Source organism: Cyrtonyx montezumae, unplaced genomic scaffold, assembly GCF_038088225.1.
Source record: "Cyrtonyx montezumae isolate F1298 unplaced genomic scaffold, pur_monq_1.0 scaffold_0, whole genome shotgun sequence".
NCBI classification, from domain to species: Eukaryota; Metazoa; Chordata; class Aves; order Galliformes; family Odontophoridae; genus Cyrtonyx; species Cyrtonyx montezumae.
In genome coordinates, this window is record NW_027071824.1 from 27,577,301 (window position 1) to 27,598,397 (window position 21,097).

The 21,097-nt window shown below is 41.9% G+C and overlaps 1 protein-coding gene across 1 annotated transcript in view; it reads right to left on the bottom strand.

Annotated features, from left to right (window-relative positions):
- Positions 1 to 12,517, bottom strand: part of SMOC2 (SPARC related modular calcium binding 2) — a 133,541-nt gene extending 121,024 nt beyond the window's left edge. Inside the window, exon 1 of the mRNA XM_065730871.1 lies at positions 12,443 to 12,517. Within this exon, the coding sequence (XP_065586943.1) occupies positions 12,443 to 12,517 (75 nt within the window). The remainder of the gene's footprint in view (positions 1 to 12,442) is intronic.
- Between the last annotated feature and the right edge of the window lie 8,580 nt (positions 12,518 to 21,097).

A 21,097-nucleotide genomic window follows, 5' to 3' on the forward strand; every position in this document is an offset into this window, starting at 1 on the left:
ATTTTCACCAAAAACATTGGACAGGCATTTTAACAACGGTTTTGTTGGATGTGGGATTTAGCTCTGCCTTATCAACTCCTTATCAAGAGATTTGCACTGCAGTGGAAAGTAGACAATACTGTAAGAAGCTGCATTCAAAAATTAGTGTCTTTTTAACTGCTTCAGCATTAAGTTCTACAGTCAAGTGCAGTTGTCAAAATGTAAAAAACATAGTTATTACAACAAAACTGAGCCCAAGGATTAAACGCCAGTAGCTGGATACCAGCAACACAGAGTCAGGAGAGGTGATTTTGTGCCACCTCTCTGTGCAGTTTATGTCCAGTTGTATCCTTCCACTGATCACTTTTCTACCTGTACACAGAAAGCTGAAAACATGTTCCTGTTTTCTTCAAGAGATGTGGGTATGAACAGCCCCACTACCCAGACATGTACTGACACAGATTTTATCACACCTCTGAGGCTTCACATCCAAACATGCTCATTGATAGTATCAGTTTCAGGTATTGCAACCATCTCCACTTTCCTTTGTCCTTGTATGGGAGACCCATAGTCAAGTTTATTCTCTGTCATTCCTTTCAGGAGTTTCCCTTCTTACAGAGTTTTACAAGTCCAACTCTGCCCAGCTCAAACTCCCATTGGACTTGGAAGGATCTACTGGAGAAATCTGGCCATGTCCTCTCTTAGGATCTTGGAATACTTAAATTGTTATCATACAAATTCTCTGTCACTCATGTACAGCTGCACCTGCAGCTCCTCTATCTATGACAACATATGACATGATCAGAGAACTCCTAATTTCTATTAAGAGCATGTCTCAGATACTGCTGCTTTTCAAGTCATGTGAGAGTGTACGAGAGCAAACTGAGACTCCTGAGGGTCAGAACAGAAGCTGCAACTGAGACCCCCTCTTAATTGTGAAGCGATGCAGCATGATGAGGCAGAATCATTTCTGTTCTCTCAAAATGGCATACTAGGGGCAAACAATCTAATTTCCCTTCATCCAAACTTCTCCACTCTTTGAACTGTTTTGCAGACACCTGGCACACATCCCACCACATTTTTAAACAAAGCTTGGTAAAAAGGGTAGGACTCAGACTGTGTGTATGTAACACACATTGTCCTCGGGCTATTTTACATTCACAAAGGACTGATATGAAATTAAGTAATCAGTTGCAATTCTACTTTGCTAACAGCTTCTAAATGGCACTCCCCTAAATTCCAGAATTCTACCAAAACAAGAACTGGTTAAAAATAAAAATAAAAAAAGAAATGCAAAGTTTTAAAAGGTGTTGATGTATATTCCAAAAAAAAAAAAAAAAAAAAAAGATCAGGCATGCAAAACAGAAAGCATCTATTTCTGCCTCTCAGACACACGTGCACACCTGCTTCACTGTTGATGATAGTGGAGAGCTGCAGGGCTTTTCTTGAGAGACATCCTGCATACCACAGAATAGCTGTAGAATATGAACTGTGACCCCCTTCAGCTTTGATTGACTTGTCATTTCTCTCAAGCTTTTCCATCTGTCATACACACTCTTTCTAATGCTTAACTGTCTCATTTATACAAAGCTCCCTTGAGGGAATTTCATTCCATCTCTGACACTGGTTTAATTGCTGTCAGCTGGAAATAATGAGTTTTTACATGCGAATAGTCTTATTTGTAACCACCTAATTTCAGTGAATACTTCTGGGTGCTTCTTACTTGTCTTACTTGTGTGATTTCCTTATACGGTTCTAAAATGAATCTCACTTTGGAGTTTCCTCAGACCCAGATGTGAGGAAAGATTCAGGATGGCATTTTTAAAGAAATTATTTACTTAGGTGTCAAGAAGAAAAACAGTACAGTTTTTTATTGCTCCTGTAATAATTAGAAATTCAAGCAGAAAAAAAAATTCTCTCTGTTCTCACATAATCCAGTATGATAGTCAAGAGAGCTAGTAAAATAAAACCAGTGGTTGTCTGAGGCAAACCCTGAAGTGGACTTGATATAAAATTTGAAGGCAGATGGTGTGCCTTTCAGTTTTCAGATAACTCCACAAATTTATCAGCTGCCAAACACACGTGAACTTCAGTATCTCCAACACGGTTAAAACCTAACAAGTAAGAAGTCTTGTCAAATTAAAGCTAACCCTAGACTTCTAAACATCTTCCCCTTTCTTAGATCAAAACAAACAAAAAAGTTTCAGAAGAAACTGTTCAGATCAAACTAATATACTTCAGGAAAAAAGTCTGAATTTCTGGCTTTTTACCCCACTACAACTTTAGGTCCCTACTGGGGCTTTCCAGTCACCCTTGGAAAACAAAATGAAAAAAAAAACCATTTCATGGGAGTATATGCAGGGCACACCTCCATATACATATATGACTGGCATGGATAGTCTTAAGATAGGAGATCACAATCTAGGGAATTTATTGCAGTGGACGGAAAATGTTTTGAAGCCCCAGGTATCCTACAAAAGAAGATCTGTGCTCCTTGATAATACTTGACACTTCTCTGGGGTTTCCCACCGAGAATTCTTGATTCTCATGCCTATAGAAGAGAACAGTGACTAGTCAGAGTGGCAGCAAGAAGGAGCAATCAGCTCTTCGTTCTGGGTGCACAGAATGGAAGCATTTTGTGCCAGCCCCATCTTCTTTCTCAAGAAAAGGTAGAAAGAGGCAATAAAACCCAACTCCACACTGAGCTAATTGTGCAAATATGAAGAGGAACCCAAATGCTCCCTTTATATTCTTTGCAGGAAAGAATAGGCTGCATTGGTTAGGGCCTTTTTCCCCTTTAGGGGAGGAAGAGCTTTGCACCATGAAAGGAAATACATATCACAGCTTGAGAACCCCAGCTTTAGGGCAATGATAAGGTCGAAACACTAAGCTCTCCCAAGTCAGGAAATACCATGCAGATGATACTTGGCCCTTTGCACACTGCAGATCCCCTTTGGCCATTAACAATTTAACAAACCAGCACTGCTGTCTGCTGTACTTCTGCAGGTTTCTCACCAGCCATCTGGATGCATAAAGCAATCTCTATCAATAACATTAATGACATTTCATCTCAGTGTCAGACCTGACCTGGGCATCTAGTAGGAAATACTCAGATTTGGCTCTCTCATTGCCTTGTAGTTTTCCTGTTTTTGTGTTTAGTGAACATAAAACACGGACATTTCAAAACTGCAGCACTGTATACCCACTTTGCAATGGAGAAAATCACAGCAATAAGTGCATAGAAATAAATATTTGACTCCTTTGATTTTTACCCTCTTCCCTTCACAAATTAATCAATTATCAGTGCATGAATATTGTCCTGTAATTTTATTGCAAACTAATGAAATTCCATTACCAAGCAGTGACAAAACTGATGCTCTGGGAGTTGTTTAGCACCTGGAAAGGGTAAAACCTTAACAGAAGAGCAATTCGCCAAATGACTACCCCTCTCCAAAGTTCTTCCCCTTTCTCTCAGAAACGTAATTTATGAAGCCTTTCAAGGAGGAAACAAGATAGAAAGATAAAAGCTCCTGTACAAAGTTCAGATTTGCAACTAAATCCACTCAGTCTGAAATCTATCAAAAATCTGACATGCTTGAAATCTGCTTTCCCAGGAGGATGGACTCTGAAACTTAACCTTACTAAATACAGTGTGGAAAATAAGTTTTCCACTTTATTTTATCTTGCATATCAGAACTCTAAAAGGTAAACGCTGCAAGAAGAAATCATATAGGTACATGCAATGAAATGAACAGAGTATACATTTTCTGCAGGCTGAAACCTTCCTGGAGTTGAGAACAGCATGTATATTAGGCCACATTTCCCGTTTTGTTCACACCTGCCTATTTTGAGCTCCCACCAATGCTAATGAGTAACTTAACATCAAGGCAAGGCATGACACTAAAGACACTTTCTTTTCATAGATCTGAATTCTATCTTTTAATATCTTTTGTTGAGATTTTTCTCATTTGAGGTCCTGCCTGATGGGTTACAGAGTGACAGGTGCTGACAAAAATGAATGTTATCTAATTGTAAGCCCTTTCCAGACATAGGCAGCTGGCTCGAAAAGTGTTTCTACTTCCATCCCTTCCCAGTGGGGACAGAGGGGCCCATGCTGTTCTTGCACTCCCTCCGGTGGTGGATCTCGAAAGTGACATAGAAAGAGATAGGTGACCTCCCTGCCCTTGACGAATGCTGCAAAAGCAATGCCACTGGGCTGTATTTGCAATGGAATGGACCGGAGAAGAAATTGAGAAAGACGTGTATAAACTCGTTTTCTCCTTTCTGTCTAAAGTCTCTTATATCTTTGATGTCTGCTTCCATCCAACAGACCAGAGACAATTTACTAAATTAATCAACATAAGTGAAATCAGCCTTCTGTTCTTCTTTGCTGGCAGTCTTTTTCTTACTTGTACCCTAACATGGGGATAAAAGCATCTTTACAATCTGTGCTATCCTCAGCTACAAGGTAGCATACTTAGTACCACGTTTAACTTATTTGGTTCAATAGCAGTTGTGACTTTGAAAAATAATGTCACAGCGATTTTTCACTCTAATCATCAGTCTATGTGATAGCTCCCCCTGAGTAGTGCTATACAGCACTACTGGTGTTAAAAAGTGGCCCATAACCACAGCAGTACTTGACAAGTTCAACTCTGCTGAACTAAGTGGCATTTCTGTGGATGCTAAAGGGAATAAGAAATGTTTAAAACACTGTGACTAAATGCATTGAGTAATTCCTCACCTAAGCAGATAGCCATGAAGATGCACACACTAACTGAGACAGCTGATCCAGTCACTGTAGCAGCTGTGTTTTTCATGTCCTTACAATTCCTATCTCTTATGGTTACTCTCTTTTTAAGATCACCAAGTCCACCTCCCAGTTCCAAATACAAATCTAGCATGACGTATGCCTGTACAAAGTTGGGAGAAAGACAAGTGCATGGCAAGCAGCACTTCATGTGTCCAACAGCCTCAATTAAAGGAGATTCTCTCACTTTAATAGTACTACATTTCTGGTGTGCTGCCACCTCCGTATCTTCCCCCAGCATTCTCCAAAAAGGAGTCCCTGAGTATAACCTCTTCCATCAGCAGGAAGACACAGCCAACAGCAATACCTCCTGCCATTGTAAATAGCATCACCCAGCAAAGAGAAAAGTTTGGGAATTAGCTCTCTAGATCACTTGATCTGGAACCCAGGCAGATCACACACTTTCTGCTCTCTAATACTGTACATCACATGGTCTGGTTTAATAGCATTTCTATTCATGCAGTCAAATTATGGTTAAAATATGATTAAATAGCTTGTGTATATACCAGAATGTCACCTTTCCTTCTCCCACTCCTTCAAAAAACTAATGAGACTCAATGGCAGACTCTTTTACTCAGATTAAACTCCACCACTCCTTTGCTTTACTCTGGATAAGAACAGGAGAAAGATAATGAAACTGAGTCACTGCCTTCCCTCCCTGACAACCACACATGCCCACAATCTGTAGGCTTTCTCTGCACCACAGCTTGCTATGTGGATCACAGTGAGTCCATCCTGCTTATCGTTAAAATGATTTTTTATCTGCCATTACTTTCATTTTGAAAAATATACCAACCTCCCCTGACTATTTAATGTGCTTATTCACTGGCAGTATCTTGCTTGAATACTGAACACAAGTCAGAATAATGACAGATGTATGAGAAATGTAGCCCCAACAAAAGACTCTGAACTCTTTATACTAGTAATTGTATCCTAAGAATCTGTAAAATACAGCATGCAGGCTTGACATAAATAAAGAGCATTCCAGAGCAGTGGAATTCTTCTTTGTTTTCACATAAGTACTCTTTAGGTGCTCTAGGATAAAGTTGAAGATTTATGGCATATGTATGACAGATAATTTGTATGCAGTTTGAAAATGAACACCTAAATACAGGCAAGTATATTATTACATCCCCAGAACAAATTTAAGGTAACACAAAAGAATAAAGGATCTTTACTTGGTATCTCAGAAGATGACAGAATAAGCAGTCTGAAATTAAAAAAGGCAAGGATTGGATAGGTTTGAGGTAAACATTCTTGAGCAAGTTTTCTAGAAGCATATTGAGCAAGCCAAGGAGAGAGCTGGAATGGATTGCCTTCAGGAAATGTTTTTTCTCTCTGTCCTGACATGAAGTCTAGGATGTATTCTCTATTAGCCTGAATTTTCAGCAGCTGATGAAATGCTTACTGGTCATCTCTGAAAGCTAGTAAATTAGAAAGGGGAAAAAATATCACTGAAGGGCAGTTACTAACTCATCAAGGCAACTTCTTCTGCCAAGACTGGCTAAAACTTCGGTTTGCAAAACTGACTCCACGTAAACTTATTTCCCTGGGTTCGTGTTAAGGCATGATACTGTGTTAATGTTGCATTTTTGAAGACAATTCATAATTTAATACAGTAATATTAAGAAACCATCTGCTACCAAATGTTACCTCATCAGCTGAAGTCCCAGTCAATATACTCTTCGGTAGCTTTCACCTTCCAATAACCAAATTTCTTGCTTTCTATGCACACCACTGCACTGCACCAATGGCTGTAATTCAGAACAATTCCCTGAATAGATAGGACAACTAGACAAAAATAAAAAAAGTATAGGAAGAACTGTACAATTATTTATGCTACACCGGCTCTTCTCTGCTCGGTCAACCTTCTTTTCCTGAAGGCAATTACCAACATTGCCTACAGCCTATTTTTTTTTCTACATCTTAAATTACCCTTCCTTTTCCTCTAGTATAAATTATTCTGTGTAACATCAGCACACAGTAAACTGCATTTTTTTTCCTGATGCGATTCCTCCTTTTAAGTTTCCAGGGAGAGTTACACTGGAAAGTGTCTTAGCTACCACAGTAGATAAAAGTGAAGGCAGTGTGTATTGATTAATAACCACAATTTGATAGAGAAATGTCAACAGAAGTATGCCCCATGAGAATACATGGGACCACCAAGATGAAAACAACCACTGCCACCTGAATTTGACTGAACATAGAGAGGAAGAAGAGAGGAGAACAGTACTCATACAGTCAAAATTGATTATGATATTCTTTCTGGAGAAAGCTTTCCAGCTTTGCACTGTGACATGACCAGCACTGTCAATCTGGTATCTGAATTTTCTAAAACTCAACCTCGAAACATAAGATTGAATCAACCTGAAGTATTTCCTTCACAGACAATTTAGAAACACTTGGGGTTTGATCCTGAAGTAAACAATAAATATTTGGAAATCTCTGGGTCCTTAGCAAAATCTAACTCCTCTACACAGCTTCCCAAAGATTGTAGGAATTTGTTCAGATAAAAAATACCACTCCTGAACCAAACTCAAACTTTCATTACTCAGTTTTTAATTTTCAGGCGCCTATGCACTTCCTGGTCTCAGGCCCGACAGGAAATGGAAGTACCAAAATACTGTGAAAATGGCTGTGCCTGTGGTAAGTCTGGTCTGGCTGAAGAAGTGGAAATGCTAGCAAAGTCCTGAGCAAGCCAGATCTTGAGAAGTCTTGTAGCCTGGTTTCCAAACCAACTCAGTTCAGATAGGTTTTGGATAACAGCTAAAGCTTCGGAGGCTTCTCAAAGTGAACCAAACCCTGGGATTTACCAACTTTCAAGGAATAGTCACGGCTGTTCTTCAAGGTATTCAGTGGCCCACAGTTGAAGGATGAAAATATCAAGACTAGACATGTGTTATTTACCTTGTTCTGTTTTCTATGTCCTGCTCTTCCTTCCCCATTGATATTCACTTCCACTCCGCGCTTATAGCTTTAAAATCTTACAGGTGTGAGGTTGACATGCCATCTCCATTATATATTTCATATAGAAAGGTATATTTTGTGTTGGCTGCATGCAGAGATGTTACTTTTAACTTCCAATCAAAGGTTTTGCTGACCCTTTCAATAATAAATCCTAACGGATTTTGGTTTTGTTTCTTTAATGATAAGTGTCTTGAGAGAGAATTTATAGCGAGGGGGCATTCTTGAAAGTGTTTTATTTTGAGAGCTGATGTACTCTTGATTGTACCAATGCCTACTTGCAGTAACAATGCTATTAGGATCTGGAGCCACTTACAGTCTCATTTATGGTCTTGGTTTTTGAGTCAAAATTAGAGTAATTTTTCCAAATGTTTGGGTTTACAGGCGCCATCCAAATGGGTCCTAAACTTGGAAAGCTTTGATTGTGTTTAGCTTCCCTTTACTGAACTACCTTAGTGGTCCATCCTGTACTGGTGACTGCTGTGGAAGCTATCCAGGGCATTAAATAGTATTGAATCACAAAGCATGTGCCAAGGGAGAAAAAGAAAACAATTATTCCCTGAAATATTCAGCCTCTGATGAAAGAAACTTTTAACAGGCAGAGGTGTTCATTTCGAGAAGTGATTTCAAGCAAACTTTATTCCTTTGTAATATCTAAGATCAGTATATATAAAGACACATGGTTCAGCAAGGCTTTGAAAGCATAAAATTAAATAGTTTGTGGTATGTTACAAGTCATCAAGATTTTAGAACAAGAAACACTTGTGCCCTATTGTTTGTACAAGCACATGCACACACACAACACTGCAACTGAGATAAAAGCTAAGCCAGTGGTTACAAAAATACAGCAAAACAATGCCAAACTAAGTGCGGAGATCAGCATATTGATCTTCAACTTACTTATTCTAGGAACAGACTGAGCTTTCTTCAAAATAGTGTGTTTCGAAACAAAAGGACCTATAACCTCAAGATATGGCAATTCCCCTGATATAATATGCCAGTAAGGCTCAGCTATCACCAGTTTTCTACACCCAGAAAAAAATAGGTGCATATCATAGAGCAGAATGAAAACACAGCATCAAAAAAGCATTCCAACAATGTGCTACAAGAATTTCAGACTATTACCTGACTTGCCATAAACAAGGTGACACTGAAGATATTTTGTGGAAATTCAGAATGTTTTACATTATTATTTGACACAAGGGGAGGAAGAAACAGAAGCAGCCAAATTGGCTGCAGTCCCTCCAAGCCTCACAGTTTCTTATGAGACAGCTCTCAGACTACCTTCCCAAAATGAAAGCCATTGTTCTGTTGCCAATGTTTGTTTATTTGAAATAATAGTAAGTAGAATACTAAATAATGGTCTCCTCCACCATCCATCCCTGTGGCTCAGTTAGTAATTCAGAACTGGAATATCATGTTTCCCCCCACTGTGCCTATTTCTGCAGTATGCTTCTACATAGTAGACAAGTCCAGGAGCAACTTTAGCAAAGAGTAATTTTTGACCACAAGAGGCCAAGATTGCTAAAAGTTTAAAGTAGCTTTGGGCTATGTCTAAGCCAGTGAACCCACAAAAACTTAAATAAAACTCTCAGACCCTGGTGCATATCTTGGCTTCCCGCTTCTCCTCGGCTCCTGCACACTGATGGGGATTCAAACATATTGTTTGGGTTCACAATTAGGACAGAGAGGAAGAAGTTACAACACTCATTCACTTATTTTACACGTAGCCATGAGGACCTGAGGCACATATTCTAGACTGACTGATGCATCTCAGCTACCTGCTGGCTACTTGGATACATCCATCTACCAAACACCGACCTGATAGCTGTTATCGAAGCTGTAGGAAGCCATATGCTTATCATTCTCTGTGGACCTGCACTCACATGTAACCATTTTTTCTGCATGAGTGAAATCTAATACAAAAACATTATTCCTAATTAAACAAGGATACAGGTCTATAAACAGCTGGAATTATTGTCTGAAAGTAATACTCGCTCCGCTTCTGGAGCTAGAAAGAACATCAAGCTAAAAGAGAGAGATGTTTTGCCAGATTAAAAAGATAAAGACAGGCACTGGTGCCCTCTCCCTGCCCAGCCACTGCCCAGTTCATCTCTCAGGTCCCAGAGCTGTTCAAAATATATGCAACGACAACAAAATCTGATTCATGCAGCCAGCTTCTGACACTGATGCCAGAAGCCTCATTACTTGCTAGAGGAAATATGAACTATACTATCACAAGTTTGCTATGGTTCATCTTATGGCAGATTTACCACTGTGGTTAAGGAGACTGTGCCTCTGCTGTTATTGCCACCACCTAGCAAACCGCATATTCCTGACAGCATGCTATCACTGGGGAAAGGCACAACCTTCCCTATAATCATCTTGCAGTTTTCATGAAACTCTCATCCAGAGGGAGTGGACAAGACACGGGAAGTGTTCTGTCCCTATGGCATCTGGTTATTTTTCTTTGTTATTCTTCTAACCACAAATAAGGGGGAAAATTTCATCTGATGCTCTGAAAAGAACGGTAGTTCTCTGTCATTACATAAGGGCACAGCAGGTGAAAAGGAAGTCATACATTTCCCTGTTGTTCCTACACAGCCTGAGTTTGGCTTTCGTTATAACTGTGCAGATATCACTCATGAATATCTGAAAAACGTGTGGGAAGAGGTTACACAGTCTGTGAGCTATAAGCAAAATGACTGTGGGAGCGAAGAATGATTTAGTGTGATGGCATTTGTTGCTGTTACAGTGTTGTTGGTCTGGTTTTGTTTAAATAGGGAAGTATACACATAGCAGAAAGTAAACCTGCCTCATGCCACCAGAACTCAAAGTTTAGTCTTGCAAGAAGTGCAGTGTGTGTGCATGAGCGTGTGTGTACTGTTTTCTTACCACGGGTGTCTGACAGCTCATTACCCATTTTATGAAAGGATTCGTAACGTAAGCTCCTACTCATATTTGCTGACCATCTCTGTAAGGAGAGCACAGGCAGCGGGAAGATCAGCATGGGCTCACTGTAGCTCAGTAGCATCCAGATACTCCTACCAAACGTTTGGGTTTTGCTCAGAGTGAAAGCTTAAAGCCTCCAGCATCAATGCCTCTTTGGTAGCAGAGGGTGAGGGTTCCACCAGTACTGACTTCTCTGATCACACTACTGTAAGGTGCAGAAATGAACAATGCACGCTCTGGCTGGGTGAGAGAGGGGAACAAAGAGGATGCAGACATCTCTGCATCAGCTGAAGTCAGACACATCCACTCAAGTTTATGCCATTTAATTTTTAAAGGGCTTTCCTAAGTACCCTCATCCAGATTTTTATTCCTTCAGCTTTAGGGAGGCAGGCAGTGACCCACTGAACAACAGTTACATTCAGCAGAGACTTACAGACACACATAGAGAGATTTTGGTGTCATTTGATTCAGGGATCATTTAAAAATGATGTAACAGCCACCATCACTCCTATTTTACATTTAGAAAAGGATCAGCATTTCTAGTTTACTTCTATGCTAACATTCAGAACTTTTAAAATGTATTTTAGAAATAATATATCATGTAGTCTCTTGTAACCTCCTTCTACATATTTGTGAAAGTGAACTTGGACTTAAATTACAGCATTACCCTGTTAACGGGAATACGGTGCCACCTGAGGGCCCATGGGTACTTCAGATCAGGTTCTTTAAAAGAGAAGAAGATCACTGTCCCACACTTGGAAACGCCACACACTATAAAAACCACAGAGCAAACTTGTTCCTTTAAAGTTTTCAACTGTCAGGTTCTAATCTGCAAATCGTTTAAAATACTACTACTATTACTAATAATAATAAAATAATTCAATGCACCGAGAAGGCAAAACTTCTGAAGAATTTCAGGTATGAGCAGCTCAGCCCCCCCACCCCCAACTTCTCCGTGAGCTTTCCCTGTCTGCCCCCTCCCCAGTGAAAAGAAAGATAAAAAGAAAGCAGCTCTCAGTATTTTACGGGTTTTTTTTCCCGAAAGACTGAGACAAAAATAGGGTCTATTTCACATTGCAACTGCCTGTGACTTCAGCATAATGAACTCCAAGGGGCACAGCCCTCACCAAAACACTTAAAAAACAGCTTCCAAGGGATACTCCTTGGCCGTTATGTTTACTCAAGCACTTGTTTAAAAACATTTAAGGAAAATGTTTTTATTTCTACAGATTGCATTAATTATAGCTTTGCAAACACTGTGAGCCCTACAAGAAGGCTGCACTGAGCTATTAGCTGCAAACCTCAGGTCTTGGCTGGAGAAGTGGTTATGGCTTATTTAGCAAGCCTAATGAATTGGCTCACCCATCTCCACGCAAAGTTCCATGTTTAGCATCATGGAGTCTGGAATAGCCAACGAGGGCTGTTTCAAGCCTCTTTATAAGTAAAAATAAAAATGAAATCGGTCAACCAAAGCCGGTCTGCAAGCAGACCTCGCTGCAGCACTCTTCCCCTCTGGGGAAAGAAAAGTGGCACCACGGGCATCAACTTTGGCCCGAAGCTCTGCGGAGACCCACAGGAAACTTCCACGCGGCTCCCACGGGCCGCGCTCCTCCGACAGAAGCGCGGTGCCCGCTGCAAAGTGCGGGGTCGTGCGGAGCGGATGGGTCCCTCCCGGCCGGGGCAGCGGCGGCAGCCGGCTCAGGTGCGCCCCGGGGCCGGAGCGGCGGGCGGCCTTACCGTGAGGGCGGAGAGCTTCTGGGCCGGCACGGCGGGGAGCAGCTCGGGCAACAGCAACAGCAGCGGCACCCACATCCTGGGGCGGCGGTAGGCAGAGGCTCCGGGAAACGGAGGAGGATGAGGAGTGCGCTCTCTGGGATGTCGCACCCCTCGACGGCCGCTCTCCGGATGGGAGGTCCCCGCTCGGGTTCTCTTTTAGCTTGTAACCCTTACCCCTTGAAGCTCGGGGCCAGGAGCGCAGCGCGGAGCCGACAGTTTTTCCCTCTCCCCGCGTCTGCCAGGCAGGGATCGGCGGCTCGGAGATGCTCCCCTGCCTCCTCCTCCCCCGGGGCTCCGCGCCTGCCCCGCCTCGGCCTGACCCGGCCGCTGCCTATAGCCCTGGGGTCGCCCTTTCTCCCCTCCGGCCGCGTCCACCCAGCGGTAGAGGAAGAGGAGGTAAAGTTGGGGTCTGTTAGGGGGGAAGGCTGGACCCTCCCACACCTCCCCACCGCTGTCCGCCGCCCGCGAGGGGAAGGCACTGCCGCTGAGGCAGTGCTGGCGGTGTGCGACCTCGCCGAAACGCTCGTTCCCTTTTCCTCTTATCCTCCCCCTACCCAGCCCGGCCTCCGCTTTCTCCTCCCAGACCTCGCGGGTTAACCCTCCCCGATGCTCCGGGGGGGGGCGCCGGCTTGCACCCCCCCCCCCCCTCTCAGAGGGACTCGTTCTCCCCCGCCTCCTCCGGCAGCACCACGCACAAATCCGGGCAGCGCGGTGCGAGGAGCTGAGCCCCGACCCTTGCACGGGGCACGCGGCAGCTGCTCGCACGGAGCGGAGCACCCCGAGGAGCTGCAGGTTGTTCTGCTTGCAGTCCATACCAGGTGGAAGCTCCCTCCTGGCAGTTTTGCGCTTTTCTCCCTTGTCTTGGGAAGCACGTAGAGAGGTTTTCTTACTTCCCTACTTTGATCAGACAGAGGATCTCCTCTCCCCTGGCTTCCTAAAACAAACCGTTTTTACTGCGTTTTTGTAGATGAAGGAGTCCCCCGTTACTCCCCTGAGACCTGCGGCTCTCCACCAGCCCGCAGCAATCCCAGTGGCTCAGTGGTTCCTTATTCTTAGGGTGCGCTCATCTTTGCAAGGCTGCACGCAGCTCACGAGTGACAAGTCCCCAAAGCGTTCAGACCTGACCTCGCCGTCTTGTCATGCCTCCTGGGGATGGAGCAGCAGCACAGCAAACCAAGGCAGAGATGTGGAAATTAATTGAAGGCAGATTTGGGTGCCCTGCTTGAGGCAGCCCCTGCTGGCACTTCCAGATCCTGTGATATTCAGAGCGTGCATCCAGTAATGCAGTCATTGTCTCAGCAGGCACCTGGAGAAGCAAAAATTCGGAGTTTTCATAAGCTCCGTTTTAAACAACATGATAACATAAAGTCTGTGCGTGCCTATGTGTGATCATAATACCTCCTGGACTTCTTAAATGGATAAAAGGAAAGATAAGGATATGGCATTGCTGGCTTAGGACCCTTCCCTCCACCATGCAGACCCCCATCAGTCACCCTCTAGCAGCACCTCGCAGATGCTAGCAGGGATAGCAGATTGCCATTTGCTGCAGTAAGCAGAGCAGGATCTTTTATACCAGCTGTTTCCTCTGAGCTGGGTGGTAAAACCTTGTGATATTGTTTCCATCAAAGCCAGGAGTCTTTATTCTTGTGACCATGCTTCTAACCATCCGTGTTCATGTCCCCTCCAGCTAGGCCCTGTCCAAGTATTCACAGAATCACACAGAATTAGAGAACCATAGGAGCTGGAAGGGACCTCTGGAGATCATGCAGTCCAACCCCCTGCTAAAGCAGGTTCCCTACAATAGTGCAGGAAAGCGTCCAGGTGGGTTTTGAATACCTCCACAGAAAGAGACTCTACAACTTCTCTGAACCACTTCCTTGTGATACCTCTCTCATATATGTTACCCTTCACGTGAACCTAGCCCCACTCTCCTATAATTAAGCCCGTCATTCCCACTGCCTTGTCATCATCATTGCAGTCCTCTTCTTTCTCTACCAGTCCATCTCAGTCTGTCTCCTTGTCCCATTCCAGGCCTCCTCATCACCATTTAGCCCTGCAGCCCCCTGGCTGCTTTCCCATCTGCCACATTCTTTGTAGCTCGCTAACCTCATGGCCCTTTTGCCATCAGCACAGTGTTCTGAGCACTGGTGCCACTCAGCTGGGCAAATGCGACGCACAGCAGACCGTCCCTCTACTAAATGGCATGGCAGTTTGGGTTTGATATTGCAGGATGAATTCAAGCTCGGAATAGATGAGAAATTAGTATCTAATAAAAACAAGCTGCAGGTTTTTGAGGGTTTATAACTTCATCAAATTTCAGTGAATTTCCAGAGTTGGCAATAGCCAAAAGGCCGAAGTGGGAAGTCTGGAGTCCAGAAACTGGTGGCATTATGGTTTCAAAATAAAAACCCACTGCCAAAATATACATTATTATTTTGTCTACTGTCATTTTCCCAGCTTCTTTCTCAAGAGTGATTTGACTATTCTACCTAAAATTTCTTCTTCCCTTTCTTTGCTTTCCATCCCAGAAGATAGCTCAGCCTAAAGAAAATATTTTTAAATAAAAATGTGAGACCAAGTGATAAAAATACTGGCAAGGACTAAGCAAATGAAAATAGTGTTTTGTACTGTAAAAGGCCAAGAGTTACCAGTCACCACTGTGGTGGTAAGAAAACTACCTACCTCCAAGAATTTACAGCCTGATTAGATAAGGGTATAATAAGGGAAAGAAATGTTATTTGTGTTCATAGGTGGGGGAAGGACTATGAGAGAGTCAGTCGTGTCGCGATTATTCACATGTGTTGATCTCTCAGTTAAGTGGGCAAATTTCCAAAAGGTCCCCTCTGCACAGATGCCTCTTAAGGAAAACTTTGTTTTCTCTTTCTTGCACAAGTTTCTGTGGTGGTTTTATCCAGAGAGAGCACAGCCCTCTCCCACAGCCTAATGTCTTCTGAGTCATGTCAGGGTGAATTTTGACCCAGCCACCTCCTCATCCATGCCAGGACCATGTCCAGACTTGATCTGTGCTGCATTAGGAATTGTATGTAAGCTTTCTGAGGTCCTATGTGGGTTCTTGCACAATGAGACCCACATTATCTCCTTTTCTCCAAGTCTTACCAGAACTGTGTGCTCAGGAAGTTGTAGAAAGCAACTCAAGTTGCTTAAATGAATGGCCTTCACAGAGCATCCCTTTATAGTTTAAAAGCAATGGATCCAAATATACAGGAAATACTTGGTGCAATTTACTGGAGCATGACAACCTCCCTTTCCTATCTTTAATTAGGTCAGAAAATGGAAATTTTATCTTGTCTGTAGAGTTGTTTGGGCAGCTTTAAAATCCCACAGACAGTTGACCATTCTGTATTAAATTCATAAGGATTGTTCCAGTAAGAATGTTGGAAATTCTAACTGAGAAAGGAAGAACTGTCTGGTTCCTAAGTATCAAGACTACAGAAAGTAAATCCTCTTTAAGTATCAGTGCAGCACTGTATGTACAGGGATGGACCACCGGGTCCAAGCAGAGCTGTGTTGCTTGGCTGACGTACATAAGGATTCAGGAGTCTGCTTCTCATTGCAGGATCAGTTGGTTGGCAGAAGATAATACAATTCTTAGGAAGAGATTCTTTTTCTCCTATGGTTTCCTGACACAAAATTTGAAAGAATTACTAGGTAAAGCCTTGGAATATTAATGGAGAAAAATAACAAAATTCAAAGAAGTTGTTACTGTAATACTTAGAGAATATACATGCACCTATTGACATACAAGCAAGCACAGAACAATTATTTGTATGTCATATGCCTAGGATGTAACTTTCTCTCCTAAGTTTCTACATTGTTGAGCATTGCTGAGTGACAGAGACTGACAGGATCAGCGGAAGCAGAAACTAAAAATAAATAAATAAATAATTTTAAAAAGGAGAAAATAATGCTTGAAAAATAATTAAAACATTATCAGCATAGCTTCTTATTAATAAATAATTAAATAAATAAAGAAAAGAAAACTATTAAATCAAAACCAACTTACATCAATAGAAAGTCTTCCATGGCTTTTATATGCATTTGAATGAAAAGCCCAGATGGCAACCCTAGACTCGAGCCCTACTGTACCTCTGGCTCCATTACATTGTATACACAGTGCTATTTACAGTAGTTGACATATGATTGTTCAAAAACAATAGAGACAGGTGTTTTTAATTTAAAGGAATAATAAAATTCTCCGCTGCCTTAGTTATTTGCGTGTAGTATGGAAGATGGCATCCCAGAGATAAGTATGAGGTAGAAAGTCTTCTTAATCAAAAATAAAAATGACTTATTCATTTAATTTCTTTCTTTTTTTTTCTTCTTTTTTTTTTTTTTAAGTAGAAAGTAGTCTTTGAAAACTTCTCAAATGTGCAGTTTGTTATAACACAGCCATGAGCAAACAGCTGATGACCGAGCCACACTCTGTGCCACATGAAATGTAGAGTGGAATTTTTGAAAGTGTTTATAGGAACCAGGAGCTGAGATCCTGTTTTTGAGAGCTACAAAGGTGAGCCAAATCCTAGTCCCAAAACACCAAGGCCCACATATTATTTGATCATTAAAAATAAAGCCATCAAACCAGCCTTTTAGAATGTAGGAATAAAGCAAAAGTCATTACTGCTTAGGAGGGACAGACCCATGTGTTCCTTGGGAAGCACAGATAGCTTCGAAAAATGTCATCCTTGGGTGAGATCTTCCAGTATTAGTATGTTGCATTACAGCTCACAATTTGGAGTTTTATCAAACTTTAGTGAACAGTCAGCATGATGGAAAGGACTTAATCCTTCGGGTCAATTTCAACATCACCTAACACACTGTACTGCATCTTTTACGGTGAGCGCTAGTACATTCCCCATCAGTCAGAGCCACAGTTCTGTTGTAATGCAATGTATTCTGGTTGTTGTAATGCAAGGAGAGGCATTGCTGCTGACTCTCTCACCTTACATAAACCATCTCTCACTGTTTTGTGACCCCTTCCACCCAAACGTAGACCTTGGAACAGTGCAGTTGGGAATCAGGAGCAACCCTGAAAAACCAGCTCACTCCTGCTAGATGAATACCTGGAATGACAAAAAGGATATAAGCACTGACAGAGGGAAGAAGGAAAAAATAGCTTATTGGAAATGTTACTGAGAAACTTAGTCTGCTCTCTGATCATCTGGAAAATAAGACGGGACTCGGTATGATTCTCAGAGCTATGGAAACAAACCTTAGTTTGGAGACAGCCAGTGGGAGGAGCCCAATCTGGGGAAGGATGTATTTATCCCCAACGCTATATTTACTAGATTTACACCAAAACTGAAAATCTTACAGAAAACTGGCTATTACATGATGTGAAATATTGACTGTAGCATGCTTTCCCGAGTGCTTAGCAGAGTAGCTGAAGCAAAAGAGGATGCAGAGAAAATCAGAATATAAAGTAATAGCAGAATGTTTAAGTCATAAAATAGCTCTGAAATCATTGGGCACACAAGTAAATTGTGCTTGCCTCATATTTTCCCCCTTCCTTGACTAGATTTATTCTGCTCTCATTACCTGTTTTTTGTATGGCTCATCCCTTTGCTTAACACTTTGCAGAGGAAGATCTTTCTGTCTGCAGACAGAAAATGAAGGAGTGAGTGGTTTGAATGAGATCTTCCTATCAGGAAGATCCCAAAGAGCTGTCAGAGACATGCTGCCTCACCATCCCAAATGCACTACTTCTCAGAAGAGGAGGAAGAAGTTTCTGGTGGGGTTGGATGAAAATACTTTCATAGGAAAAATGTGGCATTCTAGTAGAAATTTCACATGGCTGCAATTGTGGAATAAAAAGCTAGGTTAAGTGAATGAATATTTATTATTTCCAGTCCCCAGCAATGACAGTTGCATTGTCTACCACCTTGCTATTTCAGATTTGTAAACCCATAGTAATGAATAAATAGTTATGTTCTCATACTTCTCCTTCAGCCCAGCAGAAAGTAAGCTTGTGGTGCCAGGCCAGCCTCCTGTGGGCACAAGGTGTTTGTGAAGGTGTTTGGCTCCCAGGCTCAGTGTTCACCACACCGAGCAGCCTCAGCCCAGCAGCCAAAGCCTAAATGGGCCTGGTGCCCAGATCCACACCATCACCACTAGCAGAGAGCAGCCCAGGACAGGAGGGAGGTGAAGCTGCCTGAGAGCACTGAGAAGCTTCCCTTGGCCTTCCTGCACCCTCCTGTCTGTACATAAATACAGGCTTTAGTCTCCAGGGCTGCTACTGTGGAAACTTGCTCAATGAATAATGCTTTTTAAACAGATAGGAAGTAGGAGGCAAAGAGGCTGAGGCTAGTTGCTCCTCTACCCATCTCCCCCTTTCCTATCCCAGTAGGCCTCAGCCTTCAGGTTGCCTTCGGAGAGCAGGCAGAGAGGCAGGCACTTCTGATGAGAAAATGGCATTATTAGCAAAAGCGGCCATCCTTCACCTCACCAGGCTCTGCTTTGCAGTGGAATAGCAGTGGCTTTTAGTATATTGAGAGCCATCTTTTTCTCTTACCTTCAGAAGGAGGAAAAAACTGACAAGCAATGAGAGAAGCTTAGTTAAACTTTCAAGAAAAATACTACAATTTTACAGATACAATTTTACAGATTTTTTCCCTTTTTTTTTTTTTTTAATGATTTTCATCAGCTGTTTTTTCCCAGCTGGTAAAAACAGGTATATTTCCACAGATTTAGTGGATTAGAGTGGAACACGGCTCCATTTCTGCTTTTAACCAGTTCTTTCCTTGTGGATTTACTCAGTATGCAGAGGCCGTGATTTTCATGGGCTTCCCATTTGCCATACCAAAAGCTACTGGCTGCACCTCCTACCACCAGTTTTGTTACTTTTGCTGACTACTAAACTAATTAACAGTCACACATTTTGGAGAACATGTTGGTAACTGCCAAGGTTGTTTCAAAATCCTTAAAAAATCCTGTAGCGTAATGTCAAGAACTCAGTTGGGCATGTATTGCTTTACCACTTTAGAGAAAGGACAATATTATTTTTTTGTTTTAAAGCAAGGCAAAAAGCAGAACGTTTTATGGGTTTTGGCAGACTGGTCTTTGTTGCTAGCATTTCCCCTTAGGCTGAATTAGTGGTAAGCTGCCGGCTGCCTGTATCTCTGAGGCACATGGAAGTAAAGCATAAAGGAGGTGGCAAAGAGACAAATTTACAGCATGCATTAAGTAGAAAGACATCAGGAACAACTGAATAAGGGCTGTCTGCTTAGACAAACAACCTGCCCTCAGTTTTTCAGTGTGGGGCTGACGTGAGGCAAAAAGTTCATTTCTCAGAGCTGAAGAAACCTTTTCTTTCTCGCTGTGGTTTTAAATCTCTGACAGGCTCCATAAACATTAATCTATAAGGTGTTTAAAATTTTGTGCCTTAGCAAAGATCTGTGCGGGTTCTGTGGTTTGTATTTATTTCTGCAGAGTGACTGTGGAATGAAAAGAAAGATTCTTGCTTTTGAAGTGTAAACACTGACCCACTTGAGAGACAGAGATATGAATTACACTAAATATTTAGTAAATGATTGGTTTCAACTGGGAGAATAAAGTACTTTGCATTGGAAGAGATACAGAAAAAAGCAGGAAAAATATCCCATTTCATAACTGTTTTTCCAAGAAAGAATGTGAAACATTATCTGTAACTGGCACCTTGTAACCTTTAGGTCGTATGGCTTTTCCTGAGCTCATGACAACAGCTGATCAGAAATTCTTGTGTGAAATACAGCTTTGCAAGTGCTCCTGTCAGAAAATAACTAGTATGCAAAAGCTGTGTTCTACATAGAGGCGTATCAGCTGCAACTTCATCTTCCTCAGGAAAGACTTGTTGCACTGAAAAGTGCTTCTGCTGAAAATCAGGTGAAGTTCTGCCTCTGGTGCTAGCAAAAAGGCTGCTTTCTGAGCACAGGACAGCCTGCTTCCAGTTCCTGCTTTGCCTGACTGAAACCCAGCTCTTCCACCTTCCGTCCTAACCACCAGTTTATTGAACTGTCCTGAAGCAGCTTTGATGGATGAGCATAGAGGGACAGAGAGAGCTTTTGCCAGGCAGTGGTGCCAGGACTGGGGAAATGTTTATTCCAGGTGAATGTCCCAAGCAGCAGGCTAATGGGAAGGCTCCACTTGATTTCTGAGGAGAAGCTTTTTTCTGGTATTCTATCTCAACAACAACAACAAAAGCCTTGCAGAAAAACCACTTGTGTTGCCAGAATGTGGTGTTTTATCCTTGGAAACAGTACACTGCTGGGAGTTGCACCACTCCTCTGGGGATTTTTGATATAAAAATTCCAGCACAGACATAAATTCTTCCTCGTATACAGTATGCCTTTGAGAAATTAAATTAAATTAAAATAAAATAAAATAAAATAAAATAAAATAAAATAAAATAAAATAAAATAAAATAAAATAATAAAGAAGTATTTGAGAATTTGTCATTAACAATTTTGTTTTTTTCACATTTTTACAGAAATGGTAAAAATAAGTTGGCTAACTTCTGTGCCTAAGCAAATATTGTAAGGTGCTTTGTTAGAATGGAGCTGACACTAGAATTAGAGAAGAAAAGCAAACAAACAGCAGTGTTACTTTTGTTTGAGATTTGTT